The sequence below is a fragment of the Hydra viridissima genome, unplaced genomic scaffold, assembly GCF_058129835.1.
Source record: "Hydra viridissima isolate aposymbiotic clone 2 unplaced genomic scaffold, HvirCarnegie_v1 scaffold_6, whole genome shotgun sequence".
In the NCBI taxonomy this organism is placed as follows: domain Eukaryota; kingdom Metazoa; phylum Cnidaria; class Hydrozoa; order Anthoathecata; family Hydridae; genus Hydra; species Hydra viridissima.
In genome coordinates, this window is record NW_028324305.1 from 8,907,246 (window position 1) to 8,933,820 (window position 26,575).

At 28.8% G+C, this 26,575-nt stretch overlaps 1 protein-coding gene and 1 pseudogene across 3 annotated transcripts in view; one reads left to right on the forward strand and one right to left on the reverse strand.

Moving 5' to 3' along the window:
• Positions 1 to 26,575, reverse strand: part of LOC145190466 (unconventional myosin-Id-like) — a 68,195-nt gene that overhangs the window by 30,977 nt on the left and 10,643 nt on the right. For 2 of the 3 annotated variants that reach the window (XM_090091108.1, XM_090091109.1), the window contains exons 4-11: positions 19,044 to 19,097; positions 18,833 to 18,928; positions 14,576 to 14,695; positions 14,069 to 14,272; positions 12,184 to 12,447; positions 4,542 to 4,652; positions 3,362 to 3,421; positions 2,707 to 2,777 (exon numbers count right to left, since the gene is read on the reverse strand). In XM_090091108.1, coding sequence (XP_089947234.1) covers positions 2,707 to 2,777; positions 3,362 to 3,421; positions 4,542 to 4,652; positions 12,184 to 12,447; positions 14,069 to 14,272; positions 14,576 to 14,695; positions 18,833 to 18,928; positions 19,044 to 19,097 — 980 coding nt within the window. Of the gene's footprint in view, positions 1 to 2,706; positions 2,778 to 3,361; positions 3,422 to 4,541; positions 4,653 to 12,183; positions 12,448 to 14,068; positions 14,273 to 14,575; positions 14,696 to 18,161; positions 18,259 to 18,832; positions 18,929 to 19,043; positions 19,098 to 26,575 lie in introns of those variants that run through there. The other variant, XM_090091110.1, reaches the window with a different exon arrangement.
• Positions 21,063 to 22,697, forward strand: LOC149886902 (uncharacterized; annotated as a pseudogene).

Here is a 26,575-nt window from a genome sequence, read left to right on the forward strand (position 1 = left end):
TATAATCACTGGGGGAGTTGAACTAGAATGTGTCGAAAAATTGAAACAAACAGCAATTCATCTGTTCGAAATGGGAGGATTCCAGCTTCACAAATGGCACTCGAATTTTCCTGCATTAGAAACCAATGATTCAAAAGAGAACAATCATGAAGTTACCATTAATGAACAAAATAAACGTTATTCAAAAATTCTTGGTTTGTTGTGGGACAAAAATGATGACACTTTATTAGTGGATTGCAGACCAACTCGCCAAACAAACATCACAACCAAAAGAGGAATTTTAGAAAGTTTGGCTAGAGTTTTTGATCCACTTGGTGTGATTTCCCCAATAACACTAGCAGCAAAACTTATATATCAACAAATTTGTGAATTAAAATTTGCTTGGGATAAAAAACTTTCACCTGAATTATCAAAGGAATGGATGCTTTGGAAATATACGTTACCAGACCTTACACCAATACCAAGAAGTATAACTGTTTTGAATCATATAATAACAAAGATTGAAATCCATGGATTTGGTGATGCAAGCAAAGATGGCTGCTGCAGTGCAATATACGTAGTAGTACATCAAGGAAACAAAGTAACTTAAGGATTGTTTATAGCCAAATCACGCATATCAAAACGAGGTCTATTCCCAGACTTGAATTGATTTCTGGACACATGGTAGCTAATGCTCTTACAAACGTTAAATTGGCACTTTAAGGATACCCAGTTATGGAAATATACGGCTGGCTTGATAGTTCAGTAGCACTGCATTGGATCCTTAATGACAATCGTAAACGGAAGCAGGTTTGGATTTCGCTGGCCCAATCGAATATAAAGTAAGCAAAGAGTGTTACAAAAAGTCATACATTGTACTTTATACTTGTGCAACTTCAAGAGCAATCCATTTGGATCTACTAAAAACAATGGAAAATGAAGAATTCCGTCGAAGTATAAAAGAAATGATTGCAAGAAGAGGCACACCTGCACTCATAATAAGCAAAAATGCCAAAACATTTGTAAGTACTGCAAGGTGGATCCGACGATTGCAGAAAGACCCGCTGATAAACGATTACTTAGGTGAAATGAACATAAAATGGAAGTTTAATTTAGCAAGAAGCCCATGGTGGGGAGGTTTCTTCGAAAGAAAGGTGGGTTTGGTAAAAAGATCATTACACAAAGCAACTGGAAGGATTCGTCTGACTTTCGAACGACTTAAAGAAGTTTTGATTGATATTGAAAATACTTTGAATAACCGACCATTAGGATATATCGAGAACGATATTCAACTTCCGATATTAACACCAAACATGATTTTACATGGGAAAGGTATTACGATCCCTTGCGAAAATGCAGAAGATGACGATGATGAAGATTTTAACAACAAATTGACTACACGAGCAATGCGGTATATCACGAAATGCAAGAACTTAGCGTGGAAAAGGTGGACAAACGAGTACTTAAGATCATTAGGAGAAAATTATCAGCGCAAAGGGTATAATCAAAAGGACATAGCAGTGGGAGAGATTTTCTTGCTTAAAGGAGAAGAAAAGAATAGCGGTGAGTGGAAAATTGGTATGGTAACGAAACTTGTACGCGGCGAAGATAATATAATCCGCGGTGCTAAATTAAGAACGGGAAATAATCAAGTAGTGGAAAGACCGATTCAGATGCTTTATCCGATGGAAATTTGCCAAGATCCTACTGATATCGAGGAATTCCTAAACGATTCTAAACCTTGCGAAAACATATCAGCAGGGCAAACAAAAACTTTCACGAATGAGGAAATCAAAGGCTAAGGAACTTATTAAAATAACAGCCCTTGATGAACATTTTGATGAGAATTTGTAGATATTCTCTACAAATTGGGGGAGTGTGTCTTAAACATTTATTAAACCACGCGATGACGTCAAGTATTTTTACAGTAATTAATATATGGTTTGAAGTTGGTAATTATTATCTTATTTTTAGTTACGAATAATTGTCAACTATGTCAGATTTAGTATAAATAACACTGTTTTCTTAATAAGAATATATATAAACAAGTTACAAAAAAGGCGTTGAGTCGATCTTCCTTAGTGAGTTAAAAACAAAGAAATATTCACAACAGAAGCATGAGATGAAACATTTGAAGAAATATAAAATGGTTTTAAAAAGTATTTAATCCTCAATGCACTTCATGCCATGAAGTATGATACCATTTTGAAAGATGAAAAAACTTCTGTTTCCAATGATAGCATTTAAACTTTTTCATTTGACAACCAACTATCTCATGGAAGTAGACTTTTTTGTAAAAGAAAGTAGTGCAGAGGAAGATTATTTTTATGGTATAAAACTAATATATCATTAAAGTAGTTAATTAAATTTTTCTTTTTTCCTTTTTTTAGTTTTCTTCTTTAAAATATTTTTTAAAAACTTCAGCAAACCAAGACATTTCTTAAAGAGTCTTAAAGAGCAGACAAAAAATAGTACTTTTTACACTGGAATTTTTTTTTTTTAATAAAAGACTGACACATACATTGGAAGATAATTTTATTTTTTTTTATTTTAGCTTTATGGTACTAAATATGCAATTAAATTAGTCTATCATGGTAGTAAATGTTGCAATTCTGACACTAATTCCTCAGTACAAAAACAAAAAATTTAAGTTATCAAAATTCTTTATATAAACCAAAATAATCAAAGACTAAAGTTAAAAACCTTTTTGATAAAAATAAAACTTACTTAACATCTCCAGCATAATGTTGAATCTGAAAATCTCTATTGTGCACCAAGGTTTTATCAGCTGTATCAGTCTACAAACAACAAAACTGCACAACTGCTAAATATATATATTTCAAAAAATTCACATAGAAAAATATACATAGAGAAAAAAAAAGATAATCCTATCTGCATTGGACTCTAAAAATTACAATTTAGACCAGAAAGTAAGCAGATGGAGCAGATCTATTTCCACAACTCATTTCTTTTTTCAAAAGAAGTTTCAGTTTAAAATACTGTGGATTTTGAGGTCTAAAAACACAGGTAGGTATTTTATTGTCTTTAAAAATTATTCTGCTTGCTAGCTTTTTATCAATAGTAATTTTTTACACCAAAATGTTTTTTTTGGGGATATAAAACCATACAGATACACCTAAATTAATTTGAATAAATTTAAAAAAGTGTAATTTAAAAAGAACAAACCGAAAATGGCCATTTTTTCTGATAATTATTTTGTTAATTTTCTATTCTTTTATAAGATTTACTCTTTCACTTTTGAATTACTTCACATTTTTTATTGTTGAAGTAATTTTCATTTAACCATCCAAATAATAAGCATGGGATGAACAGTTAAGATTATCAATCTAACTCTATTTTCTCTCTAAATAAACAAATATACCTGTCTGCTTTTGTAATGATTATGAACACCCAATTTTTGATCCATGGCATGCAAAAACATCTAAAAGAAATAATAAATGTTTAACACATAATTCATGAACTTTTCAAAAATTAAATAAAAAAATCTATAGCAAGGATCCAAGTTTCTTTTTATATATAGGAGAAGTTCATGTACCTAGCGCCACCCCACTTTATTTGAAAACTATTAAGGTCTAAGTTATGCTTCTCAGTCAAGTGATTGGTTATACAAATTGGTTATACTCAGTCAAATGATTGGTTATCTATTTTTTCAATACTATTTTGAGTCTCAGAGAGAATTGCCACTGGAAGTTATAACCGGATTACATTTTTTGATGGTCTGTAGTTAAGTTTTGCTGTTGCTATCTTACATTGTTTTACAATCCTAAAGGAAATGCTTTTCTATAGGTTCTTGTATATAATATTGTTTGTCATTTAAGTACTAAATGTGATATTTAAAAATTTTCCTCTCAATGGGGTTTTTTTAATAGATGAAGTTTTGTATGAGGCTATCAACTCTTGTATCTAGGGCCATATAGCTTGCTTGTATAGCACTCTATATAACAGATAAATTTCTAGAAAACAATCTACGAATAAATAAATAATTAATAAAATTTATGTGTCTATTTTTGCTGTCTATTGATTACAGAGTTAAACTTAATTTTCAGAGAGCGGCCCTAGGTACAATAGCTGGTGGCATTAGGTACAATAAAAAAAAAGCTCATTGCACCTAAGGCCACAAATTTTCAAACCTTTCTACATGACAGATTTTTATATTTTTAGTCATTATACTTACATCAATAGAAAGTAATTAGTATGGAGATGTGATCATATCAGTTTTACCATTTTAAGATAAGTCTTAGGCTTTAAATCTGGGCATTGAAAAAACCCGACCCTAGATACACTAACCTCCCCTATTTTGCTGAAATAATTCAACTTTTAATTTCCAAATTAAGTCAAAACACCAACTCAAGCCAATAAAAAAACATGAGTAAACAAAAATGCTGTTTTGAAGATCAGTTGGCATTATTTTTACAGCAATTAAAAAGTAAAAAAAAAAATTAATTCATCTAAAAAAACATAATTGTATATTGTAAAGAAGCATAATTTTAGAATTAAAGAAAAAATAAAGAGAAAAATACAGTCAATTTTTTGCTTTTAACCTGATCTGTTACTTTTCCCACATTTAAACATGCTTCATCAAGAATGGCAAAAATCCCCCTATGAGGTTGATCTATCAAATCACATATGGTTTTGTTGTTGAAGTACTCTACCTAAAAGAGCATAAATATATTATTAAGAAACTCTAAAATAGTTTTTTTTAGATACAAATTAAAATGTTACTTTCCTTTTTGAGCAGGTCTATGTAAAGAACTTAAAACAAAAATGCAAATCTCATAAAGGTAAAAAGATGCTTGGTTTCCTTTTACCTATTAAAAACAAATAATTGTATAGACACTAAGAATCTGATCTGTTACACTATGAAAAATTTTAGTAGATTAATTGAACAACTCATAGTTTTTTATGCCCCAAAGACTGTCCAGAATGATAATGACCCATGGGTTTTTTTTTAATATTTCAAGAACCAATTAATTAAATTTGTTTTAAAGCAAACTTATCTCCCTTTTAAATAATATATAGGTATTTTTAAAAAAGTTCACTGTAAACAAAGAAAATGTATTAGTAGAAAATGAAAAGTAGAAGTGAGAAAATTCATTTCAGACAAGTGGTTTAAAAACCATGTTCCAATTAGTTTACTAGCAAAAAAAAGTGTAAATTTCAAAGGAAGACTTATATCATAAAAATGTAGAGTGAAGGTAAACTAAAAAACAGGTCCATCACGTTTATAACTTGATCAAGCTTATAATCAATATTTTATACATCAAGTTTATAACTTGATCAATATCGAATTAGAGGGATTGATGCAAATCCAGAGTACTCTAATTGGGATATTGAAAAAAAAACTGGTGTTCTAAAGTCAACAATTCAAGAAGCCAAAAAGAGATATGACTGCAAGTCATACAAGAAGCAAAAATTCCTTGGAAGATTTCAACAGCAACTCAGCAAAGGCAAAAAATGTGGTTAAAAACTGCTTTAAGAAAAGCTCAAGGAAATCAAAAGCGCATTATAGCAGATAATGAAACCTAATACAACTTAACTTAAATATTGTGAAAACTGTTATCCAAAAGCTTATGTAAGATGTCATTACTAAATTGAGAAAATAACGGGTGGTTACTAAAAATCCGGACTAACTGAAAACCATATTTGATCACAGTGACCGAGTTTCGATGAGGCAAGCTGGTCGAAAATATGGATGCAGTCATTCACATATCATTAAAACTCTTGCCAAGTACACTAACATCAAAAGTTATAAAAACAGGGTATACCTCATCGACAAGAGAACCAGAATGAGCAAATCAAAACCGGCATTGATCATCTTTATCGTGATTTTAAAGGAAAATCAGTCATCTTTGACGACGAGTCTTACTTTATGCTGTCACACTCAACAATTATTGGAAACAGCACCTACTACTCTAGCAACAGAGACAAGACTTCACCAAGTGTTAAATATTGCAAAAAGCGCAAGTTCAAACCCAAGGTGCTTGTCTGGCTGGCCACTTCTGACAAAGGTATTTCAAAGTCATTTTTTTGTCCCCAGCGGCCTTGCAGTCAATAAAGCCATCTATGAAATTAATTGTATAAAGAGAAGATTAGTGCTGTTCATCAACGCTCATCATGCCGAAACCGTGACCAACTGCTATGAGACTCATAACATCAATTTTATCAAAAAAGTTGAAAATTCGCCAGCCGTACCGGAGTGTCGTCCAATAGAAGACTTTTGGGCTGTTTTGAAAGGCAAAGTGTATGAGTAACTGGCAAGCAAAAGACGTGAAGCAACTACAAACCAGAATAAAGATTTGCCTGAAAAAAAATGACCTTAACCTTGCATTTTCACTTTTTGGGTCAACTCGTGTTAGAGTTGGCCGAATCCGAAGAAACAGACTGGTTGAAGACAAACTTAATTAAAATAAATAACTAAAAACTCTTTTTAATGATAGTTTCATTTAATCTCTACCATAAAAACTATGGGAGTAATTGCCCATGAAAGTTTGTCCGGATTTTTAGTAACCACCCGTTATTGCGATCAACTCAAAGACAATCTTTTCTAAAAGTTTTACTGTATTTAAAGATAAATTTGCTTTAAAGCAATAAAAAAAAATGATCAAAATCAATTGAGCATTTTTTGAAATATTCGAAAAATTCCATGGGTCATTATTATTTCAAACAGCCTTTACATAAATATGAGAGCATAATATCATGTTAATTTTTTGATGAAAGCGTATTATAACTTTAACTTGTTTTAATTTAATGTGGGCTAAAATACACATTTTCTTTAGAACTATTATTAGGGCTGTCCAGAAATTATTACACAACCCAGAACATAGCCTAGTGAAGTTTTTCCCATTATACTATCAATGCTTTATTGAAAAACATTTTTTACAGATTTATTTAAAATCTTCTAGGGGTTGCTCAAAGCTCTTGAACATTTTAAGTAAATTTTAACAGAAAATGTACAAAAACGCTATGTTATTTTTAGTATAACTGTCGAAAAATGTTGAAATTGATCAATTTAAGTTATTGATTAATTAAGTTATGGATGCCAATTGATAAGTTGATGATTATTTAAGTTATTGTGAGTATTTTTTTTTAAATTTTACACAATTTTGACCCAATTTTGACCCAAATTTGACCCAAATCAAACAAATTGTATGTCATTTTCTAAAACACATAGGAAATAATGTTTTTGTTATAATAGTTATTTATTTTACCTGCATGCTATGATTGGGTACATACAATTTTGCATTTTTGTTTAGAAAAAATAGAAAATGTTGACTAGGAGTGGAAAAGAATTAAAAGTGACAAACCCAATTATACCGTCTTCGCCATTACCTTCGAGTGTTCCTGCAACTCCGTCATCTTCAAAACCTACCACTAGAACTAGTACAAATTTTTGGTTGATTGGTCAGCCATGTTCATCAATTACAGGAGCAAAGTTACCTACACGCAGACAGGTGATGAAGTATGTTTTATATCTGAGACATGATCCTGATAGCGTTGGTAACAGTGTTAAGAATGAAGAAATTTCTTACATCGTTGCAGACAGTGTTGCAGATTTTTGGCACATGGCTCGCATCAAAACCAAAGTAAGACAAAACTGTATGTTTGATGTTCTAGGATTATGGAATGAATGGACCAGTTTAAAAAAAAATAGAAGTCATGCCACCGACCCTGGTAACAAACGAGAAAACTTCATCTCAGAGCTTGATATGCTTTTCGACATTGGTGTTCCAGATGCAATTGATGACATAAGAAAATCTAGACTTCTATCTCAGAAACACAAAGATGATGACATTGCGTTTTATCTTGATCAGAAACATGAAAGAAATTCTAATAGAATGGCCAGGATAAAATTTTTGAAGCAAAGGCTTTACAGTTTCTGACCAGAATTGAACAGCAGCAACAACGACAAGAAAAAGAAACAGAAAGACTAGAGAAAAGAGCAGCTGCAGAGCTAGAAGGAAATGAATTTTTTGAAGAGTCCGAGGATGATGCACAAGTTGGTTGTATGGAAATTGATCCGGATTTTGAGCCAGATCACATTATTGAAAAAATAGAGTTTCAAGAATTTGTTACACTTCAAGTTCCCAGAAAAATTATGGAATTTGACAAGTTAACGACAGCAGCCGATCAGTTAAAGTTGTCCAACAATCAAACTACAATGATAGTTTCAGCTATAATAAAAGCAGCGGGTGGCAATCTAGACAACTTCAATGTATCCCGTTCAACTACGCGTCGAAAGCAAATGTCAAACAGACAGCACATTGCAGAAAACATAATGGAGAAAACAAAGGAAAAACCACCTCAATTTGGTGCCATGCACTGGGATGGAAAGTTACTGCAGGACTCTCTTGGTGATAAGTTTGAACGTCTAGCAATTCTTCTGTCAGGTTCACCAGAATTTTCATCGGGAAAATTGCTTGTGTGCCACAACTAGGAGATTCTAAAGGACAAACTCAAGCTGATGCCTCATATGATCTCTTAGAAGCATGGGGATTAAAAGAATCAGTTGTCGCTTTGGTATTTGATACTACAGCAAGCAACAGTGGGGTCCATAAGGGTGCAGCTAAACTTATCGAAGAACTTGTTGATAAAAAGCTATTTTATCTTGCTTGTCGTCACCATATCCTTGAACTTGTAGCTAGTGCTGTTTGGAAATCACTGTTTGGTGAAATCAGAGGACCAGAAAACAAAATGTTTGCTACCTTCAAAGAGGCATGGTCAGGTCTCGATAAGCAATCACCTATCCAGTTGATGAAAATTGAAAATCCATGGTTGTTGGAAGTTAAAGAACGAGTCATTGAAAATTTAAAAATGCTGCTCAATAGCAAGGAATCATCTGTGTTTCCTCGGGATGACTACCAAGAGTGCGCAGAAAATAATCTTATTGTTCTGGGTGAAACACCACCTCGTGGTACCCATTTCCTCAAACCTGGAGCCATACATCAGGCTCGTTGGATGGCTTGCAACATATATGCTGGGAAGATGTTCATGTTTTCAAAAGCAATTAAATACGACAAGGAAACTGTGATTAAACTGGAACGTATAAACAGATTCTTGGCTCTTTTTTACACCTCAGCATGGATGCAAGCCAGTATTGGAGCCGATGTTCCCGTAAACGATCTAGAACTCATTCATGACATGATGGATTTCCGCAATGCAGACAGAGAAATTGCAGATGTTGTGGCAGCCAAACTAAACAACCATCGATGGTACCTCACTGAAGAAGTTGTTCCTTTTGCTTTATTTAGTCATCATCCTAAAATGAGTGACCATGTTAAGCAAGAAATAGCAAACAAATTGTGGACAATAGCAGTGCCTGAAAACTTCCGAATGGGTAAACCAATCTTCAGACAAATCAAACGCAACACAACATTGAAGAGTCTGTTAGGACCGGAGTCACATCTGTTGTTCCAGAATCTCAACATCAGAAGAGATTGGCTTGCTAAACCAGTGAATCAATGGGCAGCAGATGAAGACTTCCAAGTTGCTGAAAAGTTTGTTCGAACAGTAAAAGTTGTCAACGATGCTGCCGAACGAGGCGTCAAACTAATCTCAGATTTTGCAACAATAATAACAACAGATAAACAACAGAGAGCATGGCTATTGCAAGGTGTGGAACAACATCGGAAGCTGTTTCCAAGTTTTGACAAAAAAACACTAAACATTTGAAACTAATAACTTGAACTTACTAACTTGAAGTGACAATTTCGACATTTTTCCTCATTTTGGACCTTAAAAACTATGAAAATATTGAATTATTTTCCAGAAATATATGTAGAACGTAAACAAACATGCACAAGTTGTGCATCATATTACTATTATATAAAAAATAACAATTTCCATAATTACTTTAATAAATTTAATTGAGTAAGACAAAGTAAGAACAAAAGTAAGATAGCGTTTTAATACATTTTCTGTTATATTTTAGTTAAAATGTTCAAGAGCTTTGAGCAACCCCTAGAAGACTTAAAATAAATCTGTAAAAAATGTTTTTCAATAAAGAATTGATAGTATAATGGGAAAAACTTCACTAGGCTATGTTCTGGGTTGTGTAATAATTTCTGGACAGCCCTAAACTATTATGCTAAAAAAGAAAGCTATTTATGAGTTTCTATTTTTTTAATTAAATTATTTTTGTTTAATTAGTTAGGCAGATAATATAGCAATATAATCATTCTTTGACACTGAGAAGAATGCTTTTTAATTGAAAATAATGGCAAATAATAGTGAGTGCTTAAAGTTTTTTCCTTTTTTAATCTTTTTATTATAAGTTTAATATTTCTTAATGTTTTAGCAACTAATTTTATCAAACTTTATTTTTTCATATGTTCAACTGAGAAGGACACTTTTGTAAAATTCATATAAGAAAGAGTTGCCTAAACTTAAGGAATTTTTAAATATTTAAAAATCAAACATTCTTTTACTGATATAAACTCTTACTGTTTGCTTGTTTCTGAAGACTTATGTATTACATAACTTTTACTGTTTGCTTGTTTCTGAAGACTTATGCATTATATATTTCTCGTGTGCATGTTTAAGATTTTCTTTTTTTTAAAATGTGCTTCAAACAACTGTTTAAAATCCTGCAACTGTTATGATTTTAGAAACCTCATACATCATACCTAAAGAATTAAATCACTTTACCTTTTTATATATATTTAATATTATAATAACAGAACCTACAGCTATGCTTTTAAATTAAGCATCAGAGAATATTTTTTTATAAATGAAAATTTCAAATGCAATATCTCAAGTTAGAAAAAATATTTTGTTTTTCTAAAAAAATATTAAGCAAATTAGACATCTTAATTAAAACAGTATTTTTAATTCAATACATAACTTAATTAAAGAATGCAAACAAAAGTACTCATTTTTAACCAAAAATAAAACACCATTTAAGTTAAGCATCAAATAAAATTGTTAATAACAAAAAAACAACTAATTGCAAGTCATAAAATGTTCACTTTAGAGTAAGGAATCAAAGCAGCAACTGTTTGAGTTGGGTCTAACTACTAGAGACATAGGTGAAGCTATTGGTGTTAACCTGAAAGATACATCAAAATTCTTGGTGATCATCTTTTGTCATCTTTAAATATTCTTGGTAATACAATTAAAGAACTGGTTTTTTATAGAGCAATAATTGTCCAAGATTAGTTAAAAAAAGAGAAAACAAACACAATGACTTGGTTTGCAAAAAGTCCAGATCTAAACTGCATTGATAAATTTGTGGTCAGCATTAATTCAACAGAGATGACTTAATTAAAACTGTAGCTCGTCATCTCATCAATCTACTTTATATTATTGTTCATAACTTTGTTGATGGCATGCCAAACTGTATGGGCATGTATTAGAAGAAAAAGAACTTTTACAAGTTACTAAATTATTATTATTATTTTTTTTTGCTTTATTTCAATACTTATGTTTGCAAGCATTTCTCTTCTATTTTCTGAATTATTTTTAAGTTTTAAAAGCTATATTTATCTTCTCTGAATTATTTGAATTTAAAATGAAAAATGAAAAAAAAGTTTTTCTGAAGTTTGACTTAATAGTATAGCTGTATAGATACAAAGATTTAGAGATAAAGGATATAAGATTAAGGATGTTTCATTCAGACTTAATAGATGTAATGCCCTCCAAGCACCTAAAAATAATGTCTGACCATTATCATACAGTTTTGATTGACAAGATGCTCAAAAATTGAATCATATCTTGTCAAAACACTAACAAAGAAGAATAGTAATTGACTCTGCAAAAACAGAAAGATTCCAATACAAATAGATAACAAGCAGAAACAAATATAATTTTTTTGTATATTTTCAATGATTTTGCCCTACATTCACATAAAATTTTACAAAATACTTTTTTTTTTCTTCATGTTATGAAAGTTAAATTATATTGTTAAAAAAGATTGAGATTTTAATATAACAAATGAAAAAAATTCTATTTTGGTAAAAAATTAAGAAATCATACATATCATCAAATTTTTTTTTTTTTTTTTTTTTTTACACTCTACATAAAATTTTAGTGATCATATTTTATTTTGATTGTTCAAATTTTAAAAAAATTATTTAATTGAAAAAAATCATTTTCTACATAAGTTATCTAAATTACAAATTTTACAAATTTTTAACTGACTAATGTTAAACTTTAATTTATAAAAAATGCTGTTATATCAACACATACCTGTACCCATTCAATTTGTTCACGCTTGTATTCTTCTTGCTCTTGCTTGAGAACTAGTTCAATAAACAATTGTTGTAATTTTTCATTGCAATAATTTATACACAATTGCTCAAAACTATTTTCATCAAATATTTCAAAGCCATAAATGTCAAGCACGCCAATAACTTTATTTCCCTCTCTATTGCTTTTTTTTTTGCCATGTTGAGGATCTATAACACTGTTAATTTTCGTCACAATCCATGAGAATAGCCTTTCATATACAGCCTAAAAGAGAATATATGAAAATTTTAATATTCTTATCTATACAATACTTTTCAATATGTTTTAATTTTTATAATTCTACTAAATATAATACAGAGCACCAAACCAAATATCAATTTTACTAAATTGATAAACTTTTAGAAACATTTCATAACATTTTTCTGAAAATTCAAAAATAACTTTGTAATTTCTGATAATTTATAATTAAGATTTACTTAAACCAATATAAAAAAATTTAAAACTTAGACTTAAAAATGAAAAAAAAAGTTTTAATTAGGTTCTAATTAGAAACAGCAATAATTAGAAGTTAGTGACATAATGTTAAATGTAATGTAATGTAAAAAAACAACAAGAAAAAAAAAGTATAATCATGTTATGAAGAATTCATTTTTAAAGCCAAAAAATCAAACTGAAGAATTGGTAAACCAAGACATGATAGCTTTAGTTTTAGGAAATTAAACTCAGTATTCAGTTTATTCACGATCTATTTTTTAACCTCTATATTGAAAAAAAAAAAAAAAAAAAAAAAAAAAAGACTCAAGATAATTTATGAAGATTTTAGCGATTTTCATTATTTAATTGATGGAGAATAAATCAATGGATGTTTACAGGTTTTAGAAGCAGATTTAAAAGTATCATTTAAATCAAGACATTAGCAAAAGCAACATCATCATGCTCTTTTGATAGCAAGCAATTAAATTGAAATCTCAAATGATTATCAGGTTGTAAATGTCATTTTTTTTTTAAGCTACCTCATAGTTTACACAAACAATTAATTATTGTGTGGTAAAAATATAAAGCAGAAGGCTGGGGAAGGATAGTAACCCTAATGGTTATCCAGGTATATATCAATTACCTAATAAATGCTTAATTAAAAATTTCAATCACCTAATAAACTTGCAGTTTAGATTAATAGACAATTCACAGCCAGACTTTTTTCTTGGATTTTCTTTAAAAAAGAAAAAAAAGATTTTCATTCAAAATACTTAAACAAGATATTGAATCCTAACTGGCAATACCTTGTAAACTACAATAAAAAATGACTTAAGTGTGCTGCTAAAAGTTATCCATTGATATTCCTCTTTAGAAAGTACTAAAAATAACTCATATCCTTTGTGAATCACATATGTGTAGAATGCCAGGTTATTTACATTTTTCCAGTTTGGAGAAATATAATTCATAAACTCTACATTTGATTACACAATTTAGTTAATGTAAGTTTTAAAATATATTTTTCAGAAACTTGTCAATAAGTTACTTGGTAATTCCTCCAAAAACATAACTTGGTTATAAGCTCCAAACTTTAACCAATCTGTAACATGATTATCATAAGTTTTCTTCAAAAACAGTATTTTTTGAAAGCATCAGTAATAACATGTTAATGCATTTTATTCATATTAGAATTCATAAGTTTTCTCTATAGTTTACATTCAATGTTTAAATTTTTACTCCTATTTGCATACTAACTACTACTTAATAGTATTACACTTTCATTTTCTTGCACAATATATAAATTTTCTTAATGCTTTAATCTGCATGTAAAGTTACTTACATACACATTATTTACATTTACAATTTGAAATGCATTAACTATTCCATTTTTATAGTTTGAAAAACAACAAACCTTAGCTAGAGCATCTTTAGCATAACATGCTTGAGATTTACTATGTCCTTTTTCAATCACTTCATTGCGAGCAGAAACCACACGATAACAGAGTGCTTTATTGCAATCATCACTGTCTACCATAAGCAATTTTGAGAAAATAGACAAAGTATCTTTGTCAGTAATATATGCTTGATCATTCTCTTCTCCAAATACAATGTTTCCCTATAATCAATTTTTTTTTTAATCATGGTTTTTTACCAGTGCAGTAACAAATTATAAATTTATAACAGCACAAAGAATCAGTTAATAACTTAACACAAGACAGATTTGTTAACAATTGTCATCTTGAGTTAATTGATTGCTAAGTACATTTATAAATATCTTAAATATACTAAATATAAAAACCTGGCACCATAATAATCATTGAATGATCAATGATGCTATTTACTATTAAATTTCCTGTTGATAATAAATTGCTTTAAGAAGATTGTATATTATAGGCTACAGAAATCTACAGATATTTACTAGGGAAATAATGGCACCAATTAGACTCCATATTGCATCTACATCATGTTGATCAAACTTTGAGGCCTTAAAAGCAGCATTAACAGCATCAAAACTTTTCTTGTCATCAATTGATGCAACCTAAACAAAAACAAAACAGAAAATTAAACATCAAAACCAGTTTTAAATAACTACAGCTGCTGTCTGAAAAAGTTTTCAAACTTTAAAATTGCCTTTTGCTTAATTTAAGTTGTTTTTTGGTTATATTTAAAAATTCTTCATTTTTTAAATAAAAACACAAAACTGCTCAAATTTTAAAAACTTCCCACATTAATTTGCTCCTAGAACTGCTTACTAGCAGCTCTAGGACAAAATTTATGGAGGATCAAACTAGCTATAAGGATCTTAATAAATTTAAAACTTGATTTTTTTTTGGCACTTAGGTATCATTATTTTAAATTATAGAAACAATTTTTTAGTGAAAGTATTCTTAAAAAACATATCACCTATAACCAAGACCACAACAAATACATTCACTAAAGTTAAAAATGATTTTTCAACTATACTAAACTCACACAATGTAGAATTACCAGTGGCTTATTGCATAAATGCATTAAACTATTAATTTAAAAAAAACTAACTAGAAGTATACTATAAGCTGTTGTTACATGATGATTTGCAAAGCCCCTAATTACTTGTAGATTAAAAAATGTTTCCCTTTTTTTTTTAATAAAAATCATTAAAAAGCTAACAAAATAATACTTTATAATCTAAATACTTATAATAGTATGTATAGTTTAAAGTGTTAAGTATAAAGTATTATAGTATAAAGTACTATTATAATCTACATACTTAAAAAAGGCTTATGGCATAAGGGAAAGGTGCCTATGATGGCAAACTTAACTTTAGCACTTCACTGAGTCATTACGTGAGAATTTAGGAATTTTTGTCATGGGTGTATTCCCTCTATCATAGAGAACCACAGATTAACTTTTTACAGCAAATCTATGGTTCTTTAGGACGAGATAGTGAATAAAGTTTATCACAAACAAATATGCTGTATCAGATTCAAAATCATTTTAATTGTTACTATTATTATACTGCTTTATTCTCCTAGCTGCAGTATTTCTCTTCAACTATCATCTTTCTTTTTGCTTTTCTAACAAACTTTTTCTTATCCTTACTATTTTTTTCTTTTGCCTTGTCTTTTATTTAATGGATATCTCTTGTGGTATTTAGAAGTCCAGCTTTTCTATGTTTTTTCAGTTTTAGGAGTAACTAAAGGCACGGAAGATAACTTTTTCATATTAGAACTTAGTCCTTGTAAAACAAAAGATCTAATGTTTCCTTAGCTTGCTCACTTTTTTTGTTGCTAATAACGGTGCAGATAACCAATCTTCAAAAATATTTGGATTAAATGGTTGCATTCCAATTTTTGCAAAAGCATACATAGGATTTTCTGATGTAGTACTTTTTTAAATATACATTGTTTAAAAGACGTGTTAATTGAATATTTGTTACAACTCTACCTGGATTCTATTCTATCAAGCCCAAATCTCTTAATCATAATTTTTAATGAATCAAAAAATCCAATTTCAAGTAGTTGGACATGGTGTGTACAGTGTGGAAGAAAAACAAAATAGTCATTTTCTTTTGTATATTTTGAAACTGCCAAGCTTTTATGACTGTTGGCCATCTAACAGAAGAGATTTTTGTTATTTTTTGATACACTAAAGTAGTGCACAAAATGCTTAAGCTGTTTTAAGAAAACCTCACTATTCATCCACCTTTTTTCTTGCTGAATTGCTTTACTGCCTATTGGAACATAATTCATCATTTTTTAATCTTTTTCAAGGAAAAATAAAGATTCGTTGCACAAATGTTCTGAATGCATTCTTAGAACATACTACAGAAGTGCCAATCACATTTAGCACTACTTAGAGTCCTTATTTGTTTTTGTCTTTTAATAGCCAATATATCTCGTGGTCTTTTTACACAGCACTTAAGTCTGAATCATCAACATTTCTTATGTTTCCAGGAGAAAACTTATACAGTTTCATTATTGCATTTTTTTAAAATAACAGCTGATGTTGTTTTTATCAAAAGCTTGTGCACAAGCAAGTGATGCATTTTTTAGTGTTCTCGATGAGATTCTAGGATTGCATTCTAAATATCTGGTCAATCATTATTTGCCAGACATTTTAAAATCTCAAATAAAACTATATTTGATATTATTTATGTTATTTCAAACACTTAGATCTTTAGTTATTAAATCAAAAAAACCTTGTCTCCATATCCATTAAGTACATACTTAATTGATCTTCTAAGGCATGACTTACAATTATTCTATGACTTCACAAATATCTATTTGAAGCAACATTATCTTTTTAAAATATTTGTTTTGGCAGCTAATAGCCTTTTTTTTTTCCCTAATGTTTGTTAAGGCATTTTCATTTACTGTTTCTTCTCATTGGAGTCTTTTTATTTTATTTACAGCCATAATAATTTAATAAATAGAATTCCCTATAAAAAAACTTTAAGCACATATATAGCTAAATACAGTTAATATTCACAGGGCTGTGTAATAGCACTACTTTTCCAGCCTCTTTGAAACTAAGATGTAATAATACATACGACTGTGTAATCTTGTACACTAATTAAGTCCTATGATGGCATACCTATGCCAACAAGGACAACTAATTAATATACCATGATAGGAAAAAGTCACCATATTGGTTAAAACAACCTGTACCTACCTTGTTCTAAAAATAACATTAAAATAAGTATTCTAACAAATGTACAAAACTTTCAAATGAAATGCATGAAAATTTCATTTCTGTATATAGGAAAAAGTCAGATATGAAAATTTCATTCATTTCATTTGAAAGTTTTGTACATTTGTTAGAATACTTATTTTAATGTTATTTTTAGAATAAGGTTGGTACAGGTTGTTTTAACCAATATGGTGACTTTTTCCTATGTACAAATAAAATGAAATTTATAATAAAACTGTAATTCTAAATTTATATAAGGGCATTAAAACTACAACACCACATGCCAAAATTTACATTTGTTTACAAAATCATTATTTGTGTAAAAGGGAAGGTTTTAACCAGAAGTAATGAAATACCAATATACAAATGCAGATCAAACCACTTGTGCACCAAAACCAATATATTTGGAAATATGACCAGTATGCCATCATAAGTGCCATGCCATCATAGGGGTTTTCCCCCTATTCATTTATAAAAGTAATCCATTTTTTTAATTTTTGGTTAAATGCAATTTTCTTCGGTAAAATTTTCAAAAAGCAAAAAAAAAGTCAAAAGATAAACAGAAAATAAGTAAACAAAAAACAGGAAATGGAAAAAACTTTCTCTTTAAAGTTCCTAGAGACGATTCAAAATGAAATTTTATTTGTTACAGCTATTTATGCTTATAAATATTAGCATTTACATGCAACAAACCACAAGTACTTGTATAGTAAAAAGAGACAACACTTTTTTTTTAAAAAATATTTTGGGTTTTTAATAGTAGCAAGTAGTAGTGAGTTTTTAGTAGAAGCAGATTATGCAAGCTTATAAAAAAACTCAAATACTACACACACCATTTCTCAGATAGCAGTTATTGACTCTCACAGGTGTTACTTCATAACTCAGATTTAAAAACAGACTTCAATGTGATCTGTGTTGTTAATGGTAACACTACAAATGTGGAAACAATAAACAATTATTTCTAAAAAGTAATAAATAGATATGCATAACCTGTTTATAACCTTAACAGAAAAAATAAAAAATATAGACTTAAGATAAGGAACAAATTAAACTAGGATAACCCTTTTTATAAGTAATAATAATTCAGTTGGATCTATTTAAATGATTGCCAACAAATTTCACTTGTTTTCATTGTGTACAACAAAGCAATTCCCAATTTTCATCATTTGTTTGATTGATAATTATTTTAATATAGGAAATATTACAAGGCATTTTAGGAAGAAAAAAAAAATATATATATATTTCAAAGCTCTTTTGAGAAATAATAAAAAAAGGTTTTAACAATCTAGCAAATAAAATGACATTAAAAATAAAAACTAGTTTGATTTAAAAACTTTTTATGTTTACAATTAAGAAATTGTTATTACCCAATAAAAAGCAGGATTTTTTGGTTATATGTATTAAGTGTTAATATATAATACTAATAAGAACTTAGTTAGGCTGCCACTCAATTACGTAGTTAGTTGTTCAAATAAAAATTAGAAAAACAAAAAATATCACTTACATCTGAGCATCTTCCTTGTCTTAGATAAAAGTAATCTTCAGCTTTGTTTACCAATTTAGCCTCTTTTAAAACAGCTTCTGATGATCCGCTTAAGAACTAAGTATAAAAAACTATTACTTAAAAAAATAATTTTAAATAAAATGACTTTTTTCTTAAATACAGTTAATACAAACAAATTTTTACATTAAGTAAGAATAAATAAAAAAAACACCTGATAAAAAGAATGAAAGTTTCTTTCTCCAACTTGCTGATGAACAACTCTAGCCTAAATTTAAAAAAAAAAGAATAGCTTTTTTGCCATATATATATATATATATATATATATATATATATATATATATATATATATATATATATATATATATATATATATATATATATATATATATATATATATATATATATATATTATATGGCAATTCCATTTTTTCCATTAAAAAATTGTTATAGATGAGGAAAATTCTGTGACTAAAACTAAGAATAATTGTATAATTAATTTTTAATTAAAAATAAAAATTGATTTGGGCAAGTAATTTTTAGTGCTTTTTTCTATCAAAAAAAGAAAATTACAAGTTGAATCAATTTATGTTTACAGCTTGTTGTACTGAATTTTTAAACAATAAACTTCCACTTAAATAAAGCAAACAAACCAACATAATGGTAGTACCTTTATATATATATATATATATATATATATATATATATATATATATATATATATATATATATATATATATATATATATATATATATATATATATATATATATATACAACATTCAATTTATAATACATTACCAACAAAAGAAACTCAAAATTGTTGTAATAAACTATTTTTCAACAGATAACAATAAATCAATACTTACTTAGTAAGTGTTTTTTTATTGAGTTACTTATTGATTTTGTTAATAATTGCCATATTTATTGATAATTATGTTAAAGTTATTTTTTGCCTATAAATATTTTTAAAGGCATAAAATGCATAAATTTAACAGAAATAGAAAAAAATATATAATTTTATTCAGTTGATATTTTCTACTACGCAACTAAATATATTTTTCAAATAGATAATGTTTAAAATAGGAAAAGTTGCAAGATTACTTAAAAGTAGAACTCGTCACACAAGTTCTTGGTTTGCAGGATAATTTTCCTGATGACCAGATAATCTTCCTGTTAGTGACCTTCCCACATTTAAATAAGATGTACAGTTCAGCTACAAGCTCAATAGACAACTCATTGCCAAAAATATAACTGATCAATTTGTTTCACAAAAAAGCATCAAACTTGTTGAGTGAACCTTAAACTCCCCTTGATCCATGAGAGAAGTATAAGGAAAAAACTTGAGACACTCTCAAAAAGAGTTTTGTGTGCTGGAAACAAAAAATCAAAAGGGAACAAATCCAGTATTGCTTATTTGTAAAAGAATTTTGATTCATTGTTTGATTTATTTGCATGTAAATGTCAACTGCCTGTGGCTAAATGTAATGACAGGTATCATAAAAACTTATTCCTCAAGTTTTGAATACTTAAAAAATTATTTGTCATCTTAACATTCTTATATGTAAATATTATTTAAAAATCTAAATATAATATTTTTGTAGATTGGTTAGATGTTAAGTTAAAGAGTGCAAGAAAAAACATACTTTATGCATTTGTGATGAAGAAAGAAAGGTATTTAACAACATGAGTTTTAGATTATATTAAAATTTATTTGATGATTACCAAAAATGGAACTTTTTTAAAAAAGTTCAGGTACCAGTGAATGAAAGGGAGTACTTAAAAGACCAAAGAACTAAAAAAGGTGGAAAAGGGTCATTTCAGATTGGTAAAATGGATCGAAAAGAAAAATTAAACATAAAGAGAAACCAAATGGAACAGTTAAAAAACAAAAATTTTGTGGTGAAAGACAAATTAAATTTAGTGTCAGTATGAATATAAGTATTTAGTTTCATTATTGTTTTTTTATTTTGTGTTTCTTTTTAGTAATTTCAAATATTTAAAAAAATTATCTTCTTACTTTCAGGTTTTATAGTATTTTGTACTAGTACTTAATGTAGGTATACAATCCATATTAGGTTAGCAGAATTAATGGTGTAACTTTTTTAATTTAATTATTTTTAAATCTATTTCATTTTTGTTTAGTCTGATATCTGTCATCCAATGACAATGTTTGTGATGATGTTGATAGTGAATATCTTGAAACCAGCTATGATCCAGAGTTTTATGGAGAAATGCCTATTTCATACAATTATAAACCTTTGCCTAACTTTGCAAAATCAGCAAAATCATTATGAAATTTGTAACAATTCTGCTGCTCATTTAGCTACAGGATTACCCATTGACTATGGCATAGTAACAGTTACTGATAGAGTTAATATTATTACAGAAAAAAAAAATTCTTAATGAGAAATTTCGAATGGGAGTACAACTTGACATCGAACATAAGGAAGAGATTTTTTGATTTAAAAGTTATTGGAGTTATATAATAAAAAAGATAAAAAAGATAAAGAAACGCTTGTTCACAAAATTGTTTGCAATTTGAAAGGTGAACCAATGATAATACCAGGAATTGAAAAAAAAGAACATTTTACATTTACTATAGAAAATGGAAAGAAGGCATTTGACACATAAAATTATTATGAATGGAACTGGAGTTACTAAAGCAAATTTAACTAAGAAAGTTCTAGAAGAATTTAACAGCATGGAAACTTGTGAAGCTTTGGTTCTTGACAATAAAAGTTCAAATACTGGTGTAGACAATAGCCTAATTGTTCAGCTAGAAAAAGCTTAAATAGAAAATTATATTTAGTAAGATGCCAACTCCACCAAAATGAATTACCATTTAGACAAAAAATTACTTTATTTGATAGAAAAACAAATGATCTGAAAAAATTTAAGGTGTAATTTGTTCATCTGTTTCAGAAGATTCCATACATGAACTCTATAATAAGTTTTTCTACAATAAAATCAGAAATTCAATCATTTGTAGATGAAACTGTTATTTCTGATTTAAGTAATGATCAAAGAAAACAATATGAATATACTGTTGGTATAAATACAGGCCTAGTCTCCAAAAAATATGCAATGACAAAACCTGGACCTGTGAAACATGCAAGATGGCTGACACTTGCTTTACATATTACGTATAAATATACTTGCGTGGAAAATCCATCTTCAGAGTTGATTATGATAACAAAGTATATAGTTCAAGTATATTCTCTAATTTGGTTTGCTTTAAAAAGGTCAGGTCATTATATTATATATCAAATAAGAATTTTTGTTGAAACTTATATATCATTATAAAAGATTCAGCAAAAATTTTTTTCAAATTGATTGAGTTGACTAAACTAAAAGATGAAAAGATACAAGAAGTTGTTTTTAGAAATTTAGCTGGTAATTCATTTTGCTGTTTACAGAAAAACTTTCTCTGTTGCATGATTATGGATGATGAGAAAAAAGCTATAGATCAAATACTCAAAATTAGGAAGCTAAATGGGGAAAGTAAAAAAATTATTCCTAAGATTAAACCCAAAACAACAATGAAAATTAATTTTGGTTGTAAAAGTTGGACTGATCAAGTATCTCAAATTGAAGTGGAATCTCCTACAACAATTTATTTTTCATCTGTTGACTTGATGAAGGCAAAAGAATCTGGAGAGGTTTTGCAGCTTACATATCTTCCTAACAACTCTCAATTAGTTGAACATGCTGTAATGTCTGTTACTAAAGTCTCAAAACTAGTTTATGGTCTCAAAAAAAGGCACCACTTTATTCTTACTAAAGATCAGAGTGGAAAAGAAAATCACAGAAACATTAACAAAACCAACTTATTCCAAAAAAAAGAGAAAAAAATATTTTATTCCTAAAAAAAGAGAAAAAAAAGTTATAGTTATTTATGTAAAATGTTTTTGGGTTGCCAAAAAGATATTGAAGAAGGGGCTGATTTGTAAAGAGCATTGTTTTCTTGCGGAGAATTTTTTATTTTTTGTTTTTCTTAATAAAATAAAGAAAGTGAAATTTTTTAGTATACCATCTTTCTTTGTTTGGGGTGCTTTAAACAATATTTGGGAATGGTGCCACGAATCTTAACGCAGCCCTTCCTTCTAAAAAATACCTCAAAATAACAATTATTTTGTATAATGATGATTATTAATTTTGTAAAATTGACATTTTGATTTCATTAGATCAATATCTTATGTACCCTAATATTGATGAATTAAACATACTAATGAGAGGTGGCATATTCAGCGCCCCAACCCTATTGTTTTAAGGGTGACAGCTTAGAGCATATTAAATCCTATAAATTACATTTATGAGCCAGTTTTTAAAATAAGCTATATTTAACTAAAACTTCTGTATCTGGACAATAATCCTCAATTTTGACAGTTTTTTGCTGTTTTTAAATATTGACACCCAAATCAGTTTAAAGTTTTTTTGAATTAATTTCTTTGAAATTGTGATTGGTTTTGTATATAGCATATTCCACACCCATATAAATTTTTGTTTTCAAAAAATTTTACTCCATGGAATTGCCCTAATACACACACACACACACACACACACACACACACACACACACACACACACACACACACACACACACACACACACACACACACACACACACACACACACACACACACACACACACACACACACACACACACACACACACACACACACACACACACACACACACACACACACACACACACACACACACACACACACACACACACACACACACACACATATATATATATATAAAAGGTTCACTCAAGAGTGCTCAATAGCTGGTGAGAGCAAATATATTGAAATTACAGTGAAGGCTGACAATTATATCAAAAATATAACAAAGGATTGGTACTTAAAGTTTCATAATGGCAATCTTACATACCAGCAATCTTCATCTTTTTTCACACTTTCAATCCACTGTTTAGTAGTTTTATAACAAAAGTCAGTAAATCATTTCTTAATTTAACAGATACAGTAGTGTGCAAAAGTTTAGAAACACCTACTTTTTTTCAGTTTTTAACGCATAACTTTTCACAAACTTTCTCAAATAACCTGAAATTCTTACCGAATGAGATCTTTTAACAAGATAATTTGGGTCATTATCTTGTTGAAAGATCCAATTGCAATTCACTTTGTCCTTTGCATGGTAGAGCATAATGTTCTTCATTATGTCTAAATAAACTCTCTGGTCCATAATACCTTCTATGCGATGAATGGGACCCAGGTTGTCACAACTATAACACCACTCAAACCATAACATTTCCTCCTCCATGTTTAACAGTAGGTAACTGATATTTTGGATTGAATCTGTCTCCTATTGGACGCCTGACATATTTAATTCCGCCACTACTGAATAGCATGACATATCAATTCCGTCACAACTTTGATTCATTGGAGAAAAGGACTTTTCACCAATCATTAGCTGTCCAACTGAGATGATCTCTTGCAAACTTTTTTCTGGTTCTTAAATTTCTCGCAGATATAAGAGGTTTCTTAACTGGACGGCGAACATACAGATTATTTTGTTGTAATCAATGTTTAGTTGTATCAACGCTACAGTTTGTGCCATGGAACTGATGCATAATTGAATTAAGTTCAACAGCAGTCATGTGAGGATTATTCTTGCAAAACCTTACTAATAATCTATCAGCCTTTTCAGTTGTAACTTTAGGTCTTCTATAGCGAGGTTTGCTTTCAATAGTTTTGCTTTAAATATTCCTGGTTTAGAAATATTGTAAAGTTCAGAAATCCTTTTTTAAGTCATTTTTTTCCCCACAGCTTTTATAATTAATTTCTTTATTTCATCTGAAACTTTCTTAGCCTTTCCCGTGCTTTTAAAATATCACTACTTAATTGAATTATAAAACTTCACAAATAATTTCTCAATTAGTTATACTTCATTACTTTTGAAATATTTCAAGTTAATTCAAATAATAAATTTCAGAAAAAATTTTACCTTTTTACAATGCTTTTGTTTACAAAAACCTGATATAATTGCGGGTTATTATACTGTTTCTAAACTTTTGCACGGAAGCCTTTTCAAAAAAACAATAAAAATTAATGGACCAGTGAGTTTTAAAAATTTTGTGAAATGAATTTTGAATTGTTATAATATAGAGCACATTCTGTAAAAATTTAAGGTTATTTGAGAAAGTTTGTGAAAAGTTATGCGTTAAAAACTGAAAAAAAGTTATGCGTTAAAAACTGAAAAAAAGTAGGTGTCTAAACTTTTGCACGCTACTGTAAATATTTTTTAGCAAAGCATATGTTTACAGACCCAAATAAGAAATCCTACAATTGCATCAATATCAGCAGTCCCCTTATCTAACTTTAAAAACACTCTTTATAAAGCCATTATTTTTTCTGAGCTATATAGATGAAGTATATGTAGGTATAAGTGAACTACCATTTAAGTTACATTATGCAAACCTAATCAAGTAATTTAACATAGTGAAATACCAAAATGACACTGAGTTATCTAAGGAAACATGGCATGTAAAAGAAAAAATAGAAATCATCAATTAAAAAGAGTATCATCAAGAGATGTTAGCCTTACCAACCAACTAAAACAAAATGTGTCTAATTTTAAAAAAAAAAAAAAAAAAAAAAAACAGAAACTGCCACCTACAAGGACATTAATTGTTTAAATAAAAAGCAAGAACTGGTATGCAAGTGTAGACATTTGAACAAGTAGATGCTTGCATCATTTGACAGTATGGGCTGAGTTATTGATAAACCAGTATTGAGAGTTTCTTTAACATTCCATGTATCCTATATATTTAATATTCTATATTTTGTTTAACATTTCAAAAGTATAAAACTTTAAGCACCAACAAAGTTGTCATCCTTCAGTTAAAAACAGATGTGTGTGTGTAAAAATAGAAAAACATAAATCATATTTGTAACATTTAGTGATATTATGCTATTACAACAGATATAATATAAACTTATCTTTTAATGGTTTATTTGCTTTAAATCTAATGATTTAAATTGATTAAAATTATAATTTAGGCTAAACAATAAAAACCATAATTCAAATTGATAAAATGCATAAAACTTCTGCTGGTTTTTTTGCCTCTGTAGTCAACAAAAAAAAATCAGTGACCTATGATTGATAACACAATCAAAAAACTTTATCTTTGCTACTAGCAAGATATTGGTTGAGTTGTTCTATGTTCAACTATATTGCTATCTCCAAAAGACTAATTAAACTTAATAAAAGCATCTGTCTTATTGGTCTATTATGTATTTTAATAAGTTTTCAGTAGTTGAAACTCTCTGCTGTTGCAATAGTAACTGGTATTGTTAGTTTAACCTGCAGTTGAATTTTATAAAACATGATAAAAGTGATTTATGTAGAGATAATACAACATGCTATTCTCTAATTATTTTTGAAATTTAAGAACATCAACAAACCACACACTTCATACTTCCTTCCATTTTTGACTGATATATGCCAAAATGTATCAGTCAATAATTATAATTAGTGATAAAATATACATGACACTCATTTTTATCAGAGGTATAAATAAGTGTTAAAAATTGATAGTTTAAACTTCTTTTATCTACATCGTGTACTTTTTCAATTTCAATGAAGCCTTCAAAATCTGCACTAATATTGAAGTATTAAAGCAAATGAGGCTTTTGTTTGGATTATATAAAGAAGAATCTAGCAAGAAGAAAGTAAATACAATGAAAATTATGGTTCAATTACATCAATAATTAGATT